Raw genomic sequence first — 25,263 nt, 5'->3', positions numbered from 1 at the left:
ATTGGTGTGTTAAGGCCTGGACTTCTCGATGATGCAGTGACCTTTGGGATCCCCTGGCAAAGGAAAAAGTCCCTGGAGCAAAGCAGGATGAGAGAGGTCTGATGCCTTCCTGCTCCTCCAGCAATTTCCAGTCAATTAGCCAGTCTCCATCCCCAAAAAGTGTTTTGTAAGGGCCACAAAAGAGGAATGACAGGTGGAATAGTCCATACTTTCATTATTTTGTTAATCAATCAGGTCTAATTTCCAACATACCAAGTTTAGTCCATTAACTTCCAGACCCATGCTTTCCTTATTTACTAGATATGGAATGAACACAGTCCTTAAATTATATTACTATGGCTCTTTTGTTTAGACTACCTCAGTTTGTTTTTCTCTTTTACTAATTTTTATAAACAAAAATTATGTAGCTGTCTGAGTTGGACTTCTGTTATCTTTTTCCCATCAACATTTACTAACATTTGTTATTATAGATGATTAAACTATTTTACAAATTTGCATCTACTTTTCCACAGTTAGACTCACAACTGAGGTAGGCCTTCTAGGCCCCAATTACAACAACCCCATGAGACCAGTTAGGACCAAGCGGAGCGAGAAGCTCCTTGACTGAGGGAAAAAACATGGGAGAGGCTCTTTTGAAATGTTGTTACCATAAGACAAGCAAATACAGTGTAATTCTGCACCAGTGGGTGTTTTACAGAAATGGCTGCTAGGTGTAGCCTAATCAAGCTGATACAGAGACTGAATCACTTTAGAGAGAGTCTCAGATTGCCTATCTCAATCCCAGCTAAGGCAGAAACTGTCACCGGGTCACCCAAATGAAGAACCCCCCAGTGCTGCTGGGTAAGGAGGACAAATAAGAATAGGTCTCCTCCAGAAGAGGGTCAGCCCTGGGTCAATGTGGTATACAATGGAATGAAGCTGGAGGAAATGGCTGGGTCAGAATCACATCTCCCAAGCAATCTAGGACACGAAGCACCAAGCCAACGGAAAGGTTACCTCTGAATTTCAAGCTTTCTTCAGCAGTATGCAGCATACATATCTGTGTAGCCCCCAACCAAGGTATAAATAGCAGTGTAGAACATGAGGCATAGATTAGGTGAGGAAAGATGCACTTGAAAAGTGTGGGTATGTACTTGTGTACATACACTACACAGCTCTCTACTCACCCACGCCATGCCTCCCTGTCTACACTGATATTTTTAGCAGTGTACTGTTCCACTGCCTCCTTGCTGCTGGAGCCTTTCTTCCTGCAGGAAAAGACCTCAGCAGTGGGGAAAGGTTCTGGAAGGGGGAAGGCAGCAGGGAAAGATTCTGAGGCAGCTGTCTGCAGCAAGAGCCCTTCCCCACTGCAGGGACAGATTGAGTAAAGCTGGAGCCCTTCCCCACTTAAGGGAAAGTCTCAGGCAGTGGGGAGCTGCTGAATCCTTTCCCAGCTGCCTCCCACTGACCGATATGGACAAGTGCAGCTACATACCACAGTGTGGATGCAGCCTGATTTTCGCTGCAGCATGTAGCTACATGTACATTACATGCCACCAACACTAGTGTGTAGTGTAGACGTAGGCCTAAAAGGCTTCAGTGCTGAGCTCTCCAGAGCCGAGATGTCTGGTATCAGAGTGGGGACCCAATACTGAGGAAGTGTTTGATTCAGAGGCAAGGTGGTAGCTGCCAAGGGTCTCAGTGCAAGGGATGACACTGGAGCAGCTGGTACCAACACAGTGCCAAACTAAGCATGGTCCTTTGGAATGAGGGAGCCATCAGTGCCCTTTGGTGCAGAGGCAACAGAAGAGGAGCTCTAGACTGCATGTCCTAGCACAGGAAGCCTAAGGAGAAGATCTACGTCTCTTACTTCGAGTCAGGGGTGGGTGATTTGTGTCTGAAGTCCTGACCAGAGCAGTGCTCCTTTTTCCCTCATTCCAGAAAAACAATGCGTCTTTTGTGAAGCGGCCATATGAGAGGCAGGAGTACCACAGTTAGCCACTGCCAAGGCCAAGATCAAGATGGCTGATCTTTCCAAGGTTTCTTGGGACCATATGTTGGGGCTGCATAGAGTTCTTCTTTAAGAATTATTTTAGCCTCACCTCCTTGTTCTTGAGAGTCCTTTAGACAAGGAGCAGCATATTGATCAATGCTCTGTTGCATGATTCTCTTCTAGGCAAACAAGAATGGCCGCACAGGGTCAGAACAATAGTCCATCTAGAATAGTATCCTGCCTTCTGACAGTGATCAGTGCCAGATGCTTCAGAGGGAATGAACGGGACAGGACATTTATCAAGTGACCCATCCCATGTCTTCCAGTCCCAGATTCTGGAGTTAGATCTCTGATCATCTTGGCTAATAGCCATTGACGGACCTCTCCTCCATGAATTTATCTAATTCTCTTTTTAATGCAGTTATGCTTTTGGCCTTCACAACATCCCCTGATAATGAGTTTCCCAACTGAATGTACATTGTATGAAGAAATACCTCCTTATGTTTGTTTTAAACCTGCTCCCTATTAGTTCCCCTAGTTCTTGTGTTAAGTGAAGGGGAAAATAATACTTCTTTATTCACTTTCTCCATACCATTCATGATTTTCTAGACTTCTATCATATCCCCCCTTAGTCATCTCTTTTCTAAGCTCAACAGTCCCATTATTTTTAACCTCTCTTCACTTGGAAGCTATTCTATAACCCTAATAATTTTTTGACCTTTTCTGTACCTTTTCCTATTCTATTTTATATTGTTTTTAGATAGGGCAACCAGACTGCATAAAGTATTCAAGGTGTGAGCGTACGAATGATTTATTTAGTGGCATTATGATATTTTCTGTTAGCTATCCCTTTCCTAATAGTTCCTAACATTCTCTTAGCTTTTTTTGACTGCCACTGCATACTGAGCAGATGTTTTCAGAGAGCTGTCCACAACAACTTCAAGATCTCTTTCTTGAGAGGTAACTGCTAATTTAAACCCCATCATTTTGTATGTATAGTTGGGATTATTTTTCCCTATGTGCATTACATTGCATCTATCAACATGAAAGTCAATCTACCATTTTGTTGCCCAGTCACCCAGCTTTGTGAGATCTCGTTGCAGTCAACTTTGGACTTAACTATCTTGAATAATTTTGTAAAATCTGTAAACTCTGTTACCTTTCTGTTTACCCCCTTTTCCAGATCATTTATGAATATGTTGAAAAGGACTGGTCCCAGTAGAAATCCTTGTTGGACCTCACTATTCACCTCTCTCCATAGTGCAAACTGACCATTTATTTCTACCCTTTGTTTCCTATCTGTTAACCAGTTATTGATCAATGGGAGGACCCTCCATCCTATCCCATGACTGTGTACTTTGCCTAAGAGCCTTTGGTGAGAGAGCTCATCAGAAGCTTTCTGAAAGTTCAGTACGCTACCTCTACAAGATCACTCTTGTCCATGTGTTTGTTGATCCCCACAAAGAATTCTAATAGATTGGTGAGGAATGATTTCCTTTTACAAAAGCTGTGTTGACTCTTCCCAAACATATTGTGCTCATCTATGGTTCTGATCATTCTTTTCTTTACATTAGTTTCAACAAATTTGCATGGTACTAATGTTACCTGCCTGTAATTGCCAGGATAGCTTCTGGAGCTTTTTTTAATTTTTTTTAAATCTTGATTAATGTTAGGTATCCTCCAGTCACTTGGTACAGTGGCATTGATTTTGCAAAGATCTCACTACACTGGTGCAGGGCCGGCGCAACGATGTTTAGCACCCTAGGCGAAACTTCCACCTTCCGCCCTCCCCCTCGCGCCCCCGCCCTGAGGCACCTACCCCCTGCAGCAGCTCCCCCCTCTTCCGCCCAGAGGCACCCCCCCACAACAGCTCTCCCCTCCGCCCTGAGGCACCCCCCTTGCGGCAGCACCCCACCCCCCACCCTGAGGCACACTCCCCCTGCCCCAGATCACCTCTGCTCCACCCACGAGCACGAGCACCCTGAGCACGCAGTGGCTGCTTCACTTCTCCCACCTCCCAGGCTTGCAGCGCCTATCAGCTTAGGTGCCACAAGCCTGGGAGGTGGGAGAAGTGAAGCGGCCACGGCATGCTCGGGGAGAGGCAGGGTAAGGGTGAGATGGGGCAGGGAGTTCCTCTGTGTGCTGCCCCCCCACTTCTTACTTGCTGCAGGCTGCCCTCCCCGCGCTCCCCTGCCCCAGCTCCCTCTGCCTAAATGCCGGCTGTGACCAAGATGGCCAAAGATCCGGCCGCCGCGGTCACTGCCGAAGAAAATGGCGCCCCTCAAATGCCAGCACCCTCGCCTAGGTTGCCTAAATGGTCGCACCGGCCCTGCACTGGTGCAACTTCCCTACTGTGGATGCAATTATGCTGATAGAAAGGGGTTTGGGACACACTAGAAAAGCTGGGGATTTCTTCTTTATGACTGTATAAAATTCTTATTTCTAGCCCTGAAAGGACATGAGATATTAGACTTGAAAGCCATCAGACTTCAGAAGTAATTTTGGGGAGAAGGGATTCTACATCTAGAGGGAGAAGTAAATATTTCTCTAGAAAGATGATACAAAAATGCTATTTGAAGCTGTTTAGAAAATTAGAATAAGTCCTGAGGAGATGGATTGGTGGCAGGTAATGAGGTTATAGGCATGTGATCAAATGAACTGGTATGAAAAAGCAATACATTCATCACATTCCTGTACAATTTACCACATGGATATCACCTCTTGGTATCACACATATTTTCATAAACTATCTCCACCATTGTTCAAGGTTTTCATCTGTTGTTTAAAGCAAGATATTTTACATATTTCTAGGTTTAGGAGAATCTCCTCATACCAAGCACTACATGCTGTGTAACTTGAGAATGTAGATATATTCAATTATTTTTAATTTTAGAGATGCATAAATATTACAGGTTATTTATTTAGGAAATAATTATATTAAATACTTACAAGATCTTCTATGATTTCTTTGACTGCTGCTACAGCTAAAATAAATAACAGAGGAACCAATGTTGTATAACGACCCGTTGGGGACACATCTGGAATTTGCTATTAAAAAAAAGAAAATGTATTTTATATTTGTAAGTCAAAGTGCAGTTTGACTATAATAAACAGAACTTAGTAATGCAAAAGAATGCCACTATATTCAGGTTCATGTACAATTCCATTTTCTCAATCTGTACATTTTAGTCCTTCTTACTACCGAGCCTATAATTGCTTACTATTTTCAATCTCCTTAAATCATTACACTTATACCTGTTCTCATAAAATCAGAAGCAACATGTAATTGTTATGAAAAATGTTTCTATTTGACCAACTGAATTATAAAATGTAGGCATAAATATATAGGAATTTATGGTGAGATTCTTTGCAGCATTCCCCTCCATCTTCCCACCACAAGGGCTGATGCTATATCTGATTTCAACACCATGTCCGGGGAAGAAACACTGAGGCCTGGTCTACACTACGCGTTTAAACCGAATTTAGCAGCGTTAAACCGATTTAACCTTGCACCCGTCCACACAATGAGGCCCTTTATATTGATATAAAGGGCTCTTTAAACCGTTTCTATTACTCCTCCTGACGAGAGGAGTAGTGCTGAAATCAGTATTGGCCATGTCGGGATTAGGGTTAGTGTGGCCGCAAATCGACGGTATTGCCTCCGGGCGGTATCCCACAGTGCACCATTGTGCCCGTCTGGAAAGCAATCTAGACTCGGATGCACTGGCCAGGTAGACAGGAAAAGCCCATGAACTTTGAATTTCATTTCCTGTTTGTCCAGGGTGGAGCTCTCTGATCAGCACGGGTGGTGATGCTGTCCCAAATCCAAAAAAGACTCCGCAGTGGACCGTACGAGAGATACTGGATCTGATCGCTGTATAGGAGACAAATCTGTTCTATCAGTAGCTCCGTTACAGAAGACGAAATGCCAAAGCATTTGGAAAAAATCTCCAGGCTATGACAGACAGAGTCCACAGCATGGACTCAGCACAGTGCTGCGTGACAAGAGTTAATGGAAACCAAAGAATCAATGGGAACGCTCATCGAGGAGGGAGGGGGTACCTGAGGATCCAGCGTATCCCACAGTCCCTGCAAGTCTCCGAACAAGATTGCATTCTCTGGCTGAGCTCCCAATGCCTGTAGGTCAAACCACATGGTCCGGGGTGGTTCAGGGTATATTCCTCAATTTACCATTCCCCTCCCCGTGAAAGAAAGGGAAAAATCGTTTCTTGACTTTTCCAGTGTCACTGTATGTCTACTGCATGCTGCTGGTAGACTGCCAGGTGCTGCGCGCAAGAAACAGCAGCATCCTCTCCCTTCCTTCCCTGGTGGCAGACGGTACAGTGCAGAATGACTGATAGCCCGTCCTCATCATCATCCCTGTGAGTGCTCCCTGGCTGGCTCAGGTGAGGTCAGCCGGGGGCGCCTGGGTAAAATAGGGAATGATCCCGGCATTCCCAGCAGTATGTAAAAGAACGACTGGTAACCGTCATTCATCATTAGCAACTGGGGCGAGCCTCCATCAGCTTGCCACCACCCCTTTCATGTGTCGTAGAAAAGATTCTTGCTATGCTAGACTATCATAGCAAGCAGGGCTGGGCTCCCTCTCCCAACACACATTTAAATCGTCTGTCTGACTATCATAGCAGCCTGGAGGCTGGCCTCCCTCATTTTATTCTCACTAAAAAAAAAAAGTGTATTCTATATTCTGGTTCTTTATCTACTTCATCACGTGCACAAATAGGGGGACATCTGCAATCGGCCATAGCCCAGGAGGTTGGTGTCGGAGGAAGGGAAGCAACTGAGGTGGCTGAAGTTGTTTGCACAAAATGGGCACCGCGCCAATAAGAAATGGCAAATGGCAGCTCATCATTGATGATGATCTGAAACAGGAACAGCATGCTCTCTGGTTCCATGTCATTGGTTCTAGAGTACACTCTGCCCATATTCTAGGCAGAGACTGAAGCACTCTAATTTTTAGATAAAAATAAAGGAACAGGGATGACCCGGGGAGTCATTCCACATTTTTGTCTTTTGCACAGCGTCCGACCTCAGCGAAGCCAGCAGGAGCACCAATGACAGCAGCAACAACGGTACAGAACCGACTTATAACCGTTTCATCGCCTTTACACTGGCACGGAAACGTACAGAACGCCGTCTCTCCACTTGCAAAGGCAAATTAAATGCTGCTGGGAGCACTGCTGTAACGCCTCTGTCGTGGCATCCAGCACAACATATGTGATAGTGACCAAAAAGGCAAAACGGCTCCATGGTTGCCATGGCATGTCTGCCAGAGCAAATCCAGGGAATAAAGGGTGTTGTTGTTCTTTTTTACAGAGGAAGAATGGACCAGACACCGACAACTGTTTTTGCACGCATCCAAATGCATTGGATCTCAACCCAGAATTCCAATGACAAGGGGAGACTTCAGGAACTATGGGATAGCTATGGGATAACGCTTACCCACAGTGCAATGCTCCAGAAATCGACGCTACGCCTCAGTACATGGATGCACACCGCGAATTACTGTGGCTTGCATGCAACTCGACTTTATACAATCGTTTTAAACAAAACCGGTTTATGTAAAATCGGAAATAATCCTGTAGTGTAGACGTAACCCTGTCATAACAGATGGGTAAGGGTAATGTCATCTTTTACCTGTAGGGTAACCTAGCTCAGTAAACCTGGACACCTGAACCAGAAGACCAATCAGGAAACAAGATACTTTCAAATCTCGGTGGAGGGAAGCCTTTTTCTGTCGCTTTTTGGTTTTTTTTCTTAGTTCTCTCTGGTTGTGAGAGGACCAGACATGTAACAAACTCTCCAATTCTGATTAATGCATGCGTCTCTCTGGTACAATTAGTAGACCATTAGAAAAGGGCGGTTTAGTCTTTTGATTGTTTTCTTTATTTGCAAATGTGTATTTTTGCTGAAAGGATTGTATCTCTGTTTGCTGCAACGTGTACTTGTGTTGGGGGGAGGATTCTCTCTAGTGTCTATAAGCTGAAAGACCCTGTAACATTTTCCATCTTGATTTTACGAAGACAATTTTTACTTTTTTCTTTCTTTTATTAAAAGTTTTTCTTTTTAAGAACCTGATTGTTTTTTCATTCTTGTGTGAGACCCAAGGGGAGGGAGTCTGCACTCACCAGAAAATTGATGGGAAAAAGGAGAGAAGGGGGGAGGAAAAGCCTAATTTCTCTCTGTGTTAGGACTACTGTCTCTCTCTCAGGGAGAGTCTGGGAGGGAGAGAAAAGGGGGGGAAGGTAAATTTCCTCTCTGTTTTAAGATTCAAGGAGTTGAATCACAGGAATCTCCCAGTGTTACCCAGGGAGGGGAGAATCTGGAGGAAGAAAGGAGAGGAATGGTTTATTTCCCTTTGTTTTGAGATCCAAGGGGTTTGGGTTTTGGAGTCCCCAGGGAAGGGTTTGGGGGCCAGAAAGTGCCCCAAAACACTATATTTTTGGGTGGTGGCAGCTCTATCATTTCTAATCTAATAATTAAGCTTGGGGGGTTCATGCAGGTACCCCATCTTTTGAACACTAAGGTTCAAAGTGGGGAATCATACCTTGACAACCCTGAGCTTTCCAGTGTCTCAGTAAAACTCTTTTGTTTAACATAAGAGATAGTTTAATACATTTGTAATGTAGTGCTGCTGGTTTTCCCTGTGATGGCTATCATACAGACCCAAAAGACATGGCATAGTAAAGCACATGAGTGGTTATTTTTTTAAAAGTATTCAGAGGAATTATTCTCATGAGTGAAGTTATGCATATGCTTCAGTGTTTTCAAGAAAGGGGATCTAAAGTTCAACTGCCCCATGACCAGTGGAATCTATTCACTATTTTCTTTGAAGTTAGATGTAAGTTGTGCAAAGGAGGACTGCATTTTACAAAGCACTGTGTTCATGAGGGATAAAAATCAGGCATTAAAAAATCAAAATCAGATTTTTTACTTGTGTGTTCCTAGTTCTTTGCATTCTTATTTTATAGTCTTAAATTGCCGTAGATGTTTTTTACTTGTTTCTTTTATTAGTGTTTCCCAATTAACAGAATTTCAGATTTTAAATAGAGGTTTCTCCTGCTAAGAAGTTTCATATTTAAAATGTTTATTTATACCAGAAAAAGGCAAGTCCTACATCCTCATTAACACCTCTGGTTGCAAGATCACAAAAACTAAAAAACCCACAAAACTGATAAGCAAATCGCCTATGCATAGGTATAGCTGGGTGATCTAATGTTCACAATGAACTATTGTGTGTGTTACAGTAACTACAGATAGATGAGCTGCTTAGTTCTATGGCAAACACTGATAACTCCAGTCATCCACATTCATCTGAATATTTGACAATCAATCATGATAGAGGCAGAAGGTGTGAGAGTGAATATAAGTGCCATGTGACTAGTGTTATGGTACAAAATACAGCCAATATCACTAAGATGAGGAGAGCTTTCCTCCTTTGTTAATTGCATATATTGACTAATTAATATACAACAATACTGATTTAGGTGAATTTAAAAATGTTAAATATAAATGTAACTTTGTCACTATTCCTGTCCACAGTTCAAACTTCAGTCATTAGGTATGGCATATATAACGTATCACACCAACTATATGGTCTGCCTTTACATTATCAACTTAAAATGAATGTGAAATATTTTAAATCAATGCAGTTCAAAAGTATTGTGCCCTTCTTTTAAAAAAGCACTTCTGAACAAGATGGACTTCAGGTGGATGAAGCACATAAATAGTCTCCTCTCTAAGGCAATCAAAGTTCAATGGTTAAGTAATGGAAGAGTTAAATATCACTCTGCTGCACTTGGTATAGTAATTGGTACTAGTACTAGTTAATGTCAGAGTCACCTATGTAGAAATGTCACATGAGAATCTCAAATTTTAAAAATAAATGTCTAGTTTAAATTAATTACTTGGTTTTGATACGCATCAATATCTTTGACTGCAATGGTGTCAGATCTTAAGCTAAGATGGATCAGGGCTGATCACTTCCTGAAGATCCTTTCTACAAGAAGCTGTGTTGGTGATTCAGTAAGGTTGCATGTTTTCCTCTCAATCAGCACTCTGCTAATTGACCAGTATTGGAGATGGAAGTGCAGTCTTCTGGAAGAGACTTCAAAGTGAGGCCCTGTCCATCTGTGATCAAAGATCTTCCGGCACTTTTTGTAAAGGATAAATCTTAGTCCTGATCAAATACAGGTTGGGAAACCAAAAATATTAGTTTATTTGTCTGAAATATTAATTTATCAAGATGGAGGACTTCTACAATGAGAATAGGTCTGTTAGCCCATCAGTTAAGTTCAGGTCATAATGAGAAATAAAAATTCCAAGTAAGAAAATATTTTCCATAAATAAGACAGTTGCAAAATGAGATGTATAAATATCCAGTATTTCACTGACATTTTATTCTTAATTATTAAAGCCGTATCACATGATTTAATTAGATGGATACATGGAATTTCTGCAAAACATTCAAATAGCTATAATAGTAATGTATGGAAAGTATTAGCATTTAAATGTTTTGACATTCAGATTTTTTTTTAGTTGAGCTTACCTGAAGTAATGCAATAAAAAGAAAAAATGCATTAGCAGCTCTTCTGAACTGGGAATAAAGAAACCTTGGCAGGAATGTGATTATATTGTATTTTGCAGTGCTAAAAAAGAAAGACAAAAAACCATGTACAATTATTATAGTACCAACAAGTTACACACACACTTTCCTTATTATTCTTTGAAGTGCAAGTCATGACAGTACCTTACAATCCAGATGTTCTGAAGAACAATAAATTTGCTTCAAATAAAAGTTGAAAGAGGGTGTTAAATGAATCAGACAGTGTTTACATTAAGAATCATTTGGAGTTCCAAACTTAAATGATCTCCATCTCCCAAACCACAGCACTTGAGTTGACTCAGGGCTGGTCTACACTACGGGGAAAAATCGATCTTAGATACGCAACTTCAGCTACGTGAATAACGTAGCTGAAGTCGAATATCTAAGATCGGATTACTCGCCCGTCCTCACCATGCGGGATCGATGTCCGCGACTCCCCCTGTTGATTCCGGAACTCCGTTGGGGTTGGTGGAGTTCCGGAATCGATATAAGCGCACTCGGGGATCGATATATCGCGTCTAGATGAGACGCGATATATCGATCCCCGAGCAATCGATTGTAACCCGCTGATATGGTGGGTAGTGTAGACGTAGCCTATAACATCATCGTATGCAGTGTTGTTGTAGCTGTGTTGATCCCAGGATATTAGAGAGACAAAGTGGCTGAGATAATATCTTTTATTAGACCAACTTCTGTTGCTAAGAGAGACATGCTTTCAAATTACACAGGACTCTTCCTCAGGTATATAGTACCATTTCAAAATTATCTATCTGCTAGCAAAGTAGCAGATAGTATTATTTCAAAACTGGTCCTGGGGAAGAGCTCTGTGTAGCTGAAAAGCTTGTCTCTCTCACCAACAGAAATTGGTCCAATAAAAGATATTTCCTCACCCACTTTGTCTCTCATAAACGTCAGACAGCTTTACTAGTGAGCAAGCAGATAGTACAATTGTTGGGATAGTATGAAAGTACGCAGATAATTTTGAAATAGTACTGTCTGCTATTTTGCTAGCAGATCACTTTGAACTGGAAATATGTACTTTAAGACTATCACAAGGAAAAATACGGGGTGTGTATAACTTAAAAGTTGCCTCAACAATCATTTGAATACTATTTCACTTTTAGCAGTGCGTAAATGCTCCTAATAACTAAGCTAAGAGAAACATTCACATCAGTTCAAAAATAGACTATCCTATAAGTCCTGGTTTGATCTGTAGGATTGCACCCACATAACAATAAACTATTTTAAGAATGCAAGAAAACAAAAACACAAATGCTAAATTATGGAAGATGGCTACATTTGTTTGTTTGTTCTTAAAGTTCAGGATAAATATTTGAAGGATTTTTATAATAGACTAACTGCTCTACATCAAAGCTCTATATCCCATGCAGAATTTTACAAATGGATTATGCACCAGAAATCCAACCATTATTTGGCAGATGTCATGTCTTATTCATTTTATCTTTCAGTCTTTACACTGCTGAATTTATTGAGTGGTTGTTTCTTACTTTAATTATAATAAACATAAAAGCAGCTGATCAATACTGCAAACCGGTTATAGACACAGTGAGTACCAAATGTCAGCGTATGAACTTATCTGACTCAACATGCCTAAAGTTGAAGGGAAGCTGTAAAAAATGAACAACTGAATGGACTGATAATTTTAAACAATTTTGAAAAATAACATATAAATATTGTCAAGAGTTAAGTTACAAGATGGAAAGATTTTATGCTCATCGCTAAGGCTGCAGAAAATGTGTTTCTTCACTGTATAGTGAATAAAAGCAAATTTCCTTTCATAAAACTTTTGTAGGTTTTTTCATTTTATTTTCGGTACATTTTTTTTCCAGTGCATTTTTTATTCAGAAAATTTGTCAACGTTGGGGGAAAAAAATCAGAACTTTCCTGTAACTTATAAGACTATGCTTAGGAACCGTTACACTCTATCCATTCATTTCCTTTTGATTGCAAATTTGGAGAAAGATATGCTGAATCACTGTGCATGTTAGATACACTAGTATAGCAACAGAGGCCATGCTGGATCTGGAAAACAATACCATGTTTCCCAAAGATTCCAGCCTGACCCAGAGAGCCAGCCTCAATGAGTCTAGCTAGTTAAGCATATGTCTAGACAAGCGTTTCTCAACGTGGCCACCGCAGGGGAACTGGAACAGCGGGCACCAGAGGGCCACGGCCCCATCACTATTAAAAGTGGGAGGTCTATGCCCTTCCCACTTTTTACTAGCCATAAGAGTGAGTGATAGGGGAAGGGGCAGAGAGGAGTGAGAGGAAAGCAGGGTCGGGGGTGGGGGAGAGGTAGCGCAGGAGCAGGGCCCCGGGGGAGGAGGCAGTGCGGGGGCGGGGCCTTAGGGGAAAGATTGGGGTGGGGCCTCAGAGAGAAAAGGTGGCACAAGGGCAGGCCTTGGGGGAAGCAGTGGCATGAGGGTGGGGCCACAGTTCAGGAACTGGTGGCCCCTCACACTTTTAGGGAGCTTCTGCCGCTCCTGGGCCACTGTGGCTGCATGCAGCCACCAGGGGATTTTTTTGTGGCTACAACAGCCTCCAAAGCATGGGCAAAGATGGGGACAGGGCACAAAACTGCGGCCCCTCCCTGCAGCACCCAGCTGTTGTTCTTGAACAGCTGTTACCAAGGGCAGCGAGGTATGCCACCTTGGCGTTAGCACTGCCAACAGGTATTGGAGCCCTGCACCATGCAGTCACCTTATGGGCTGCGGCTTTGGAGACACACAGATCCAGTGTGCACAGCACTGGAAGCAGCTGTGGTGTTCAGTTTCTGGTGCACTGCCCTGCGCAGCCCTCCTGCTCCTGTCCGGGACTCCACAGGCAGCCAGTGAGCTCCCAACCCACCTTCCCCAGGGCAGGCTCACACTGAAGGGGAGGCACAGACAGAGAGATGGATTTGTCAGAGCTGCCACCAGCAAGAATTGGTGGACTACTCTGAGGCCACCAAAAATTTTGTTGTGAGAACCCCTGCTCTAGACAGAATTCCTACATAGTGCTGTAGTCTACTACTGGGAAAGTTTATACAAATAATACATTATGCACAAAGTAACAGTAAGAATGATGTGCTACACTCCTTAAGGAACCTCGGCTAGAGACTTTTAATTAAGTTTATAAAAATTTCTATATAAAAGTATATAAAAAACTTCATATCAGAATAACTTGAAGAACAAAACAGTTTATCTGCTTCTGGAAGCAAAAAGACCCCAACACCAAGACCCAGTTTAGCAATGGTGGAAGAAACAAAGAATCACAAAACACATTCAGGATATGAAAAATGTGTGCAGTTCTATAAGGAAGACCAATACATATTTATTTTATATTAAATTTAATTTTACATTGTTTCCTCATTTTCAGTTTTCCATGTGTATCAGGTTTATGTACTGATAACTCATATCTATACCACAGATGTTGTCCCTGGAGAGGGCTGAGGAAGGAAACTAGGTTTTGGCAACTAAGGCAGGGTCAGTTGGGACTTGGCACCTGTGGAGGCATGCAGTCCTCCCAGAATCATAGAGCGCAGAAACAACACAGGACAGGAATATGATGCACCTAAAATCTAAAAAGGCCTGCACATTTCCCAGAGTCACTACCCTTGATAACAGAACATCAATGATTGCATTGGCTACTTGGATAACAGCAGCCCCCACAGAAGACTTGCCCACAACAACAACAGTGACAGTGAGCTGAGCGGGCTCCATGCTTGCCGGGGTATGGCATCTGCACAGGTAACCCAGGGAAAAGGGCATGAAATGATTGTCTGCTGTATCTTTCACAGAGGGAGGGGTGACTGACAATGTGAACCGAAAACCACCCTCAACAATGTTTTTGCCCCATCAGGCATTGGGAGCTTAAGCTAGAATTCCAGTGGGTGGAGGAGACTGCGGGAACTGTGGGATCGCTACCCACAGTGCACCACTCCATAAGTCTATGCTAGCTATAGTAGTGAGGACACACTCTGCCAACTTAATGTGCTTAGTGTGGACATATGCAATTGACTGTATAAAATCGATTTCTAAAAATCTACTTCTATAAAACTGACCTAATTTTGTAGTGTAGACATACCCAGAGTCTCAGAAGGAAACTCTGAAGCAGAGGAAAGGATGGCAGGTAGTGGAGCACCCATAGAGGGACACATCTCAAAGAACCACAGTTATGGCACAGAGTGAGTAACTTCTCTTTGTTCTTTGAGTACTGTCCCTATGGGTGCTCCACTTCAGGTGACTCCTAAGCATTATCCAAAGAGGGAGGAGGGAGTTTCCGAATCAGTGCCAGCACATAGGAAAGAACTACAATGCCAACTGCCACATCAGATCTAGTGGCATAGACTAAAGCATAGTGTCTGGAAAAGGTCTGTACAGAAGACCATGTAGCAGCTCTGTAGATATCAGATACTGGGACATTTTTAATTACAGGCATAGATGCAGATTGTGACTCTGTCAAGTGAGCTCACAGACCAACAGGGGGTGGGATGCTGGCAGCACTGTAAGAAGCTATAATACACTCTGAAATACATTTTGATAGTCTTTGAATAGAAATAGCAGACTGTTTAGATCTGTCCACAAATGAAATGAACAGTCTAAAAAATTTACAAAATGATCTAGTCTTATCTAGATAGAAGGCTAATGCCCGCCTGACATCTAGAGCAGGGGGTTGGCAACCTTTCAGAAGCGGTGTGCCAAGTCTTCATTCATTCACTCTAATTTAAGGTTTCCCGTGCCAGTAATACATTTTAACGTTCTTAGACAGTCTCTTTCTATAAGTAAACTATTGTTGTATGTAAAGTAAATAAGGTTTTTAAAATGTTTAAGAAGCTTCATTTAAAATTAAATAAAATGCAGAGCCCTCCGGACCAGTGGCCAGGACCCAGGCAGCGTGAGTGCCACTGAAAATCAGCTCACATGCCACTTTTGGCACCCATCCCATAGGTTACCTACCCCTGATCTAGAGTCTGGAGGGCAGTCTCCAGACTGGCGTTATGTGGTTTTGGAAAGAAAATTGGCAGGTAAATTACCTGATTCAGATGAACCTCAAGACACTTTAGGAAGAAACCGGGGGTGTGGTCATAAGGAAACTTTGTCCTTGTAGAATACTGTGAAATGAGGGTCTGACATTAAGGCCCCAATTTCTCCATTTCACTAAGAAGACTGTTTATGTGGACAAATTCAGTAAGGAGCAGGTTCAAAAGGAGATTTCATGAGACTTTTAAGAACCAAATTAAGATCCCAGCCTGGGGTGGGGACTTTCACCAGTGGGAAGAGATTACCCAGATCTTTCATGAACCTTATAGTTGTAGAGAGAGCAAACAATGAGAATGCCTCAACAGTTATATGAAAAGCTGTTAATGCCACCAAATGAACCTTGAGAGAGTTAAGTGATAATCTGATTTTCTTTAGTTGTAACAAGTATTCCAGAACAAGTGGAAGCAAGGCAGATTTAGGGGCAGAATTCTGGAGTTCACACCAGTGATTAAATCATCTCCACTTCTGAAGGTAAGTATTTCTGGTATACTCTTCCCAACTATTTAATAATATCTGTAGCACTTCTGCAGAACAGACTGACTCTACTCCCATGAACCACAGAGGACCCATGCTCTGAGGTGGAGAATACTTAGACTGGGATGCAGCAGACGACTGGTGTCCTGGGAGAGCAGCTGGAGAGTGACTGGAAGTTTTATTGCTGGAGACAAAGAGCTAGATAAAACAAGTAAGGAATCCATGCCTACCTATACCATGTTAGGGTGATTAGAATAACTGTGGTCTTGCCCTGTCTGATTTTATTCATTACTTTGTGAATCAGAGGCATCTGGGGTAATGCAAGTCCAAGTAAGGAAGAAGATGTACCCCAAGAAACTGCAATCTAGGCACTCCCATCTTGAACAAAATAGATGACATTTTTTATGGCAAAGAGGTCCACTTCTGGAAATCCCCAAGTTTGAAATATGCCTACAAGAATCTGGAAATCCAACTCCCATATTCAAAGTCTTGGGAAAAACACCTGCTAAGTGTATCACCAGCAATGGAGACTCTGGTTCAGCATCCATCGATAAGTCTTTCAGATACCTAAAGTCCTGAGACACCAAATGGAGTTGCAGCACCAATGGACCGGTATGCTTGTCCCTATAGGATGGTACCGATGGTTGTGAGAGCTTCACAGGTGGCACTGATGTAGACAGAGGCTTAGTCTTACATGCTACCGAAGTGCTAGATAAGAGGACCGGGAGAGGGCTTAAGTCCACTGATTTCCTGTATTTGCTCTGACCACCTACACTAGATGGTACTGGAACCTTCTTAGAGCCTTTACTTTTAGAGCTGCAGGATTTTTCTGCCTTGCTGGCACTGGAGGAATGCCTCACTTGTACCATACTAAGCCCTGGGACAAGGTCTCTGAGGCTGCTGACCTTGTTGGAGAGTGAGGTCTTTTCAAGGTGGGTACCTAAGATGGGAATTACAGGTCCTCTTTTTAGGGTCTTTAGAGGAAACCTCTGAAGTCTTACCCTTTCTAGAATAGTGTTGTACTAAGGCCAAGGGGCACTAGAGACCCTAGAGACTGATGTATAGGGAGTGTCCCAGACCATGCTCTGAAGCAGAGCAAAGGCAGTGATCAATCATTAACAGTCTCAGCTTGATTTCCCAATTCTTCTGTACCCTGGATTTGAGGACCAAACAGAAGTTATACTTCTGTGGGATATGTTACTCCTCCAGGAAGAGAAGGCACTTGGAGTGTGCATCATTGACCAGTATAGCCTCTCTACATGTAAGACTACATTTAAATTCTAGTGAACTGGGTTCACAGGGAGGATTCCCCCAGAGGAAATAAAACAATCTTTTCAGTAGCTAGTAACTAACTACTACTAACCAACAAACTAATGACATAAACTAAATAAACTAAGTAGATGAACTCACTGAGCAGTCAAGGCATGCATAATGCAGACGTGCTAAGCTGTGTTTCAGGCCGAGGCAGTTGAGACGGAACTGAGAATAGTTTGCCTATGCAGCCCGATATAGCTTTGATGCAGAGCATAAAGTAGGGCTGAATGGATACTACTAATAAAAATCTCCGGTCAAAGGTGCATGGGGCACATATGCACCTACAGTGGAACATCCATTGGGATCTACTCGAAGAAGAACCCAAAGTTCTGCCACTGTACTGGAAGCGCTGAGCTGTCCCCATTATGCTGTGCTGGAAGCCCCTCATTGTGAGAGTTAAGGAGGTCACAGTATGCTTTCATAAAGAGCCTGCTTTGGAAGCACTAAAAAATCCAATGCAAGCAGTGCATTTGCAGCTCCCTCTCTATTTCCTGTCCATGAAATTTTTTTTATCCTATAAAAAAAGTAAATTAGAAGTTAAAATACTGTACAAAATGAAAATAAGGTGTACAATACATTAGAGGTGCAGAGTCAGCAGCCTGACCACCTGCAAGAAAGGCAAACAGCAAACTGGCAGGTGACAAGAGTAAAGTAGCTCATATTCCGACTGAGGGATGGAAATCTTGAATGTGTGATTATAATAGTGGCTTTCCTGGTGACTGTGGTAACACAGCCACCACTTTCAGTTTTCTTTTCCTACTATGTTGGTTTAACTTTCTGATCCTCCCAAAATTCCATCTCTTTTAAAATAATGAATGTCTCCTGCCCCCAAAATAACCCCGCACACAATGTCAACCAACCAAACACAATACCAAACAATAAAATCCGATGTAAACAAACACAATCCTCCTCCCAATTTTGCCTGGGTCACAGCCTTCTCATTTGAGGTCCATGTCCAACCCCCTCTTTGTAACAACGTGTGTATGAAGAGAAGTTTTCACTATACTGGAAGCTCCAGACAGGCATCAAGTCTGAGTCTTTGTCCAAGTGTAACCCATGTGCCTAGTAGGGAGATATCTCTTTAACAGATCCATTAAGGGGAAGTAGGAGTGAGTTGTGTCTGAGTCATTGCTGGTAGGCAGATTAAGCACTCCACATCCAGAAGCTTCTGGAATTGGATGTGTTACTCCAATAGGAGTCTGGGGTATGCTCCAATAGGCTCCCTGTTCCTGGGATCAGACTCCATGACGGCAAGCAGTTAGGGCAGCTGCTTTACAAAGGCCATGTGTGCCCTGTGCGAGTTGGGAGAGTCCTGAGCCTAGGAACAGAAAGCAGGCTGTTGTCCCTAACTCTGAAGCATTTCGCAGCAGGCTTTTATTTAAATCTATATCCTTGTGACTTAACTGAGGGATTGGTTAATCAGTTAGCTGACTGGCTAGCAGTGATTTCAGCAGACGAAGCATCTGCATGGATTCCAACTGAAGATTCCTACAAGCAAGTGGAGGGAAGATGTTGTTTAGGACTCAGCAAACTGTATAGATTTGGTGATCAAAGATTAACTGAGATTTAGGTAAACTAAACCTAAATTTTTGGGAATTCTCAGTTTCTTTTCACTGTTTCTGTGGGGACTGAACTGTTCAGCTTTTAATTTGGGTTTCTTTTTTTATGTTTATGTATAACTGTGAAGATAATGTCTGTGGATTATAAAATAGCCATGTTATGCTGTAAAAATTAGATTATTATTTTTTATCATAAGATTTTATAAAGCTATTTAATTAAATTAATTTTGTTAGTTTCTTTTGGGACTTGAATGTGGGGAAATTGACACTGGTCAATCCTTGCTGAAAATCCTTAAGAGAATGAACTTTGGATCTCCAGCTACTTTTATATAGGAGTTAGATTTTTTTAAGGCACTGGAGAAGGGCAATGAAATGAACTCTAGCCCACCCAAAGATTACACAATCACCATTCCTTCATCTTTTCCCAGTATTTTCCCTCCTCTTGGGGCTCCTAACAAACATACAAAAGAAACCAAGATCCTACAATAATCCTACTTTCACCCTTCCCATGGAATTCCTTCCTCTTGGTCATCCAACTTCAACAACCACTGTTGTCTAAAGATAAAGAAACAACTCCTGCTTCCTCCAGATCTCTTAGTCTCCTAATGCATGGGCCTGTCTATATTCCTTCTTCCAAACATTCCTTGCTGAAACAGCCTCTAATTCCTCTCAGTCCTGAGAACTGTATTTCCCAAATTCCCTAGTTATGGGTTGAATAAAGAACAGCATCACGCTGGGCCTGTAGCCTACCTTAAAGGGCCAGCACACCCTGTTACTGTAAACACATACCTAGCATTACTTTTATTACCCCACACATCTATACAATGGTGATAAGGCATGGGACAAAAAAATATGTCACTTGTTACATATTTTGGTATGAGTAAATTCTACTCCATTTTAAAATGCTATTCCTTGTGACATTACTGAATCTAGAGATCAGTGTGGTCACTTGCATGCAAATATCCAATAGTTATTTTGTTACAATGCAGATTTCTGTAGTCTGAGAACAAACCAAAAGTTTTGGACTACCATGTGCCCACAGTATTCTTTTTAAGTATACTACAATTAACAACAGTATGCAGAATGCTTTTCTGCTCTTTCAAATATTTTCACTGCATTGTACATTCAAAGTGAAAGTTTGAGAAAAGACTTTTGATTCTATAGCCAAAGTAGTTCTCTAAGTAGTTTCCAAATAACTTGCTGTACCCAGTTTTATCGCGTTACTCTCTTTGTATCCAACCATTCTATCCTTTGTGCCTTTTTCATGCTATTCCATACAGGCTGAAATAAATCCCCCTTCAAGTATATTCACTCTTTCCGATGTCTCCTGAAAATCCATTTTTCATATCATTAGGCATTTAAAAACTTCAGAAACTAAGGGCATGTCTAAACTGCAATCAGCGGTGTGACTGCAGCATGCGTAGACATACCTGAGCTATCTTTAATCTAGCTTGCTCAAGTAACAATAGCAGTGAAGTCACGGTAGCACAGGCTAGCCACTGAAGTACGAACCCAAGGTCTGGGGAGGGTTTGCGTAGCCCATGGTAACTCGTCTTCAGTGCTATTGTTACTTGAGCTAGCTATTTCAAAGCTAGCTCAAGTACATCAACACTGTTGCAATCACATCTCTGCAGGCATAACCTAAAATTCACTCACAATCAGGCTTATTTGTTTTAGTCTTTGTCTTCTCTACCTTTTGTATATGTTACATCCATTTTCTGTTTAAACTTGTTAACCGGACCAGGAACACTCTCTTTACTTAGTCTTTGTAAAGTAACATGCAAAGTTATGGCACTAAATAGATATTTTTAATATTTATTAATTATATGCATTATAAAAATTTAATACCTGACATGATTATTGCAGAATTTGGTCAACTGCGGCTGATTGATGAATACAGTTCTCACTTCCTCTTGATCAGCGAGTGAAGTTTTCTCTGAAACATCATCTGTCTTCCCGTAGCCTTTAAAATATAAAATAACTTTTATATATTTTGTCAGCTGAGTGTCTGCATATTAGATAACTAAATGAACATACGCTTTTACTTATTAATGAAAATAATTTCATAAAGACAAAAAGAGTATCCCTTAGCTCTCTTTGGGTTTCTTGTTCAGTGTTCACTCAGTAAAAATTCATACCTTATAGAAAAAATCTATCTTAAATTTAAGTTAAGTTTGAGTTAATACCGTATCAGAATTTAGGGTAAAATATGTTACAAAGATGTTGTAATTATCCCCAAATCAAGCACTATAAACAGATAACATTCAATAATTATGGTTACACTTGTGTATTGTGCACAAATATTAAATCATCCCACATACCAATTTCAAAGCTCTTCTTCCTTGTAACATTAACCATTACATTGTCACTGAATGTAAAATTGAACTCTAGAGTGTAAAAGGGAATATTATAACTACATCCTTTTAATACATACTAGTTCCCCATTCTTTGCCTATGTTCACAGGCTATCTTTGCCTAATTTACAGACTGTAAATTCTTTGGTGCAAGCACCATGCAGCTTTCTGAAATGTTTGGAGCTTCACAAAGTTACAGAACATATATACATTCATAATATCATAGTACACCAGAGTAGACATATTTTGGTTAATCTTTGATAAATATATCTTTGTACAGCTGATGGTGAAATTATCCTATCAGAAAAAAGGATATCAAGTGCTTCAACTGAACAAACGAGGAAGACTAGCCTAAGACCTTGTCTACACTAAAGGGAAAAGTTGATCTAAGCTACACAATTTGAGTGATGTGAATAACGTAACTCAAATCAACGTAGCTTAGGTCTATTTACCGCGGGGTCCACACTACGTGATGTTGACTCCCCTTACTCTTCTTGATCAGGTGGAGTACAGGAGTTGACGGGAGAGTGATCAGCGGTTGATTTAGAGGGTCTTCACTAGCTAACTAACCTACTGCCATAAATAATAAAAATGATGGAATTGCCTTGTTTACTAGTAAATTAATAACAAAACCTTGGAACACCCATCACTACATACCTCTAGTTATACCAGGGTTTCTCAAACAGGGGTCGCCGCTTGTATAGGGAAAACTCCTGGCGGGCTGGGCTGGTGTGTTTACCTGCCCCATCCACAGGTCTGGCCAATTGTGGCTCCCACTGTCTGCGGATCGCTGCTCCGGGCCAATGGGAGCTACTGGAAGCAGCATGGGCCGAGGGACGTACTGGCCGCTGCTTCCAGCTCTGCTTTGACCACTAGGTATGACTGCCCATGCCTTGGTACTTGACAGTCACATATCAATACAGATCATTCTCCAATCAGTCTGCCCATTATGTGCCACAGACACCAGCATCATGTGTCAAATTTAACCATCAAATGCAGTCCAGCAACTTAACCCTTGTGCATGTCAATTTCCTGCTATGGTCAAGATGCCATACTTCCTATCTTAATCTCCATGGATGAAATTTACCTCTTTGTAGAGGGCCAACACAAGGCTTATGCCATATGGAATTTTACCCCATATGCACTTTAGGAACAGGACCATTCACTCATTTCTTTGTGAGATAGACAGTCCAAAGTACGTTATTCTCTCGGTCTGTACACCACCATTTATACCATCCCTATTGATCATCCCAGTGCAAGTCAGATACAGACCACATATTCACTTTTTTCAACCCTATTGTACAAATATCAGCTGTTCATTTCAGAGGAACTTGTTATCATACCAAGCCAGAACAATACTTATCTAACAAGCAATACAGGAAAGAGCTGATATATCTACAGAATGTATTATTTTAATTTAGAATAATTTCAAAAATGTCAAAAATTCCAGTTAGGATATTAGTCTTGGGTCATGAACAAGTAAGAGGGACAGTACTAAGGCTGATTCTGAAATGTGCAATGTGATATTTTCCACATCTATGTTCTGTGACAGGGTCAGGCCAGAGGGCTACAGGAGAGTGTTAGAAGGCAGATATTTTAGTCCCAGATTAAGTAGATCCCTTTTCCCTGGGTAAGGTAACAGGGGCAGTTCCAGAACAAGCAAGAACTTGCTGGAACCAATTAAGGCAGGCAGGCTAAGTAGGACACCTGGAGCCAATTAAGAAGAAACTGCTAGAATCAATTAGGACAGGCTGGCTAATCAGGGCACCTGAGTTAAAAAGGATCTCACTTCAGTTTGTAGCATGCATGTAACGAGCTGGGAGCAAGAGACACTAGGAGCTGAGAGTGAGAAGCTATATTGCTGGAGGACTGAGGAGTACAAGCATTATCAGACACCAGGAGAAAGGTCCTGTGGTGAGGATAAAGAAGGTATTGGGAGAAGGCCCAGGAGCCAGCAAACAGAGCTGCTAACAGGGGAGTTTCAGTGGGAGTTCTGTTGGAGGAGCAGGTTTTTGTAGTTTGTGGATTGTATTGTGGAGTTTGTGTGTGAGTGAGTGTGTGTGAAGGCTGCTAGGGGCACAACCCCTACCCCATGGACCTGCACGTGTTGAGTCTCAAAAGTTCGTGGTTTTGGAAGAGCTCAAGCTGCAGAGAATCATCACAAGCAAGGTGACCCATAGCCCAGCTGCAAGAGGAAGGGATAAAACGCTCACAGGGCCCCTGCCAATCAGCCGCCCTGGCAGGAAATCTTCCGAGCCCCAAATACTGGCTGAATCCAGCTAACCGCGGAGCTAGTGATGGGCCAAGAACGTCACCAGCTCCAGACACCAGGAAAGAAATTCTTGGCAGTACACTCAATCCCATCCAAATCGCCAAGGCACGACTCCCCGTCATAGACCAGTGAGCAGACTTATCCTGCTGATAATCCAAGATAATTATGCCAACATTAAACTATCCGGCGCATCATATCAATTCCCTCCATATACCTTATCAGCTTAACTGAACCGCCAGAGTAAGTCTTACTTTGGCCCCACTACGTGACATCCTTGGAAGGCTAGTCCGACTTCACTCCTAATGGTTAGAAAAACCTTCATGTAATTTCAAGTCTAACTCCTACAGATATCCCGCAGTTGCTGTACCCAGCATTTGTCCTTAGTCGTATTACAGGTACTAACTAATAACTTCCTACTCGCCTGTAACAACACCTAACGTTAATACGCCCCTGATATGTTTATATAAAGAAGCAAGCATAATCCACCGGGCAGACGCCCTTCCTTTTGGGCCAGGAGCTAAAAAGCCACAGCGTCTTTGGTCTCCTTAATCATAAAGGAGAGATATTCATGCCATTTCCTGACATCGGCAATGCAATCCTAGTAGCCGTCTCTGAACCTGTTCAGTTGCAATCTATCATCATCTACAACATGGGACAGCAGAATGCACATAATCAATGTCCAGGTGACGGGTCTCACACCAGTTGCCTATATAATGGTAGCTAACACCTCCTTATGCCTTGCTCGGAAATACCATGCCGTGATGCACACCTAAACTGCATTTGCTTATTTTACGGCCAAGTGAGTTGCATATGGCGGCTGCAGAGACAAATGCTGCTGTCGAACGCAGATACCCAGGTGTCTTCTCCTCCTCATGGTTCTTCCACTGTGAGGCGTCCCACAATGTGCATCTTATAAAGACTTTTACATATTAATTCACGTAAGTGCATGACCTTGCAAACTTCATTCAGCTATTGATAACTCTCATCCTAATTACTGATTACCCAGTTATACAAAGTGGTACCAGTCATCACTGTATAGTATGCCACCGGTCCTTCTCCGTGTTTCAGCATACTCCCAGCTGTGTCATTCCGAAAACTTAATTGTAGCAACATTCACCAGTCTTTGTGCCAAGGTCAGTAAATAACACAAGAAGTTAAATACGCATTTAGGTCCCAGAAACCGATCCTCTGAGGGACTACGCGACATAGTAACGCTCCTTCCCAGCAACTTGACAGTTCACCCTTCAAGTACGACGCTGCTGGAGTCTCCCCTCTTAGGACCGCACGTTCGCGTTAATCCACGCTTACAAACTTTCATGATTCATCCCACATGCTTATTCCAGATTCACCTACAAGTTCCCCCGCATGGTGGAAGCTGCAGTCAAATGCCTTACTCCGAAAACGAGGTAAGATTAGAGCTAGCCGCATTATCCTTTGTCTAAGTAATCTGTCACTCCCTTTCAAAGAATGAGGAGATGAGGTTGGTTTTGGCACGATCATACCTTTAGTAATCCACATGTTGCATTTGTATCCCCAATTACCACTAATTGAGCCTCAATGTACCTTAACATCGTTTCTCACTTAGAAAGAGTTTTTCAAGACCTTACATACTAACGAAGACGCCATCGAAAGCTAACAGGCCATCTAGTT

General features: G+C 42.1%; 1 protein-coding gene across 4 annotated transcripts in view; it reads right to left on the bottom strand.

Annotated features, from left to right (window-relative positions):
• ATP8A1 (ATPase phospholipid transporting 8A1) overlaps positions 1–25,263 on the bottom strand; it is a 263,824-nt gene that overhangs the window by 220,447 nt on the left and 18,114 nt on the right. For all 4 annotated transcript variants that reach the window (XM_032784994.2, XM_032784992.2, XM_032784991.2 and 1 more), the window contains exons 2-4: positions 20,836–20,950; positions 10,542–10,641; positions 4,922–5,020 (exon numbers count right to left, since the gene is read on the bottom strand). In XM_032784994.2, coding sequence (XP_032640885.1) covers positions 4,922–5,020; positions 10,542–10,641; positions 20,836–20,950 — 314 coding nt within the window. The remainder of the gene's footprint in view (positions 1–4,921; positions 5,021–10,541; positions 10,642–20,835; positions 20,951–25,263) is intronic.

This window comes from Chelonoidis abingdonii, chromosome 5, assembly GCF_003597395.2.
Source record: "Chelonoidis abingdonii isolate Lonesome George chromosome 5, CheloAbing_2.0, whole genome shotgun sequence".
Classification (NCBI taxonomy): Eukaryota; Metazoa; Chordata; order Testudines; family Testudinidae; genus Chelonoidis; species Chelonoidis abingdonii.
This window is presented reverse-complemented; position numbering and strand designations above follow the sequence as displayed.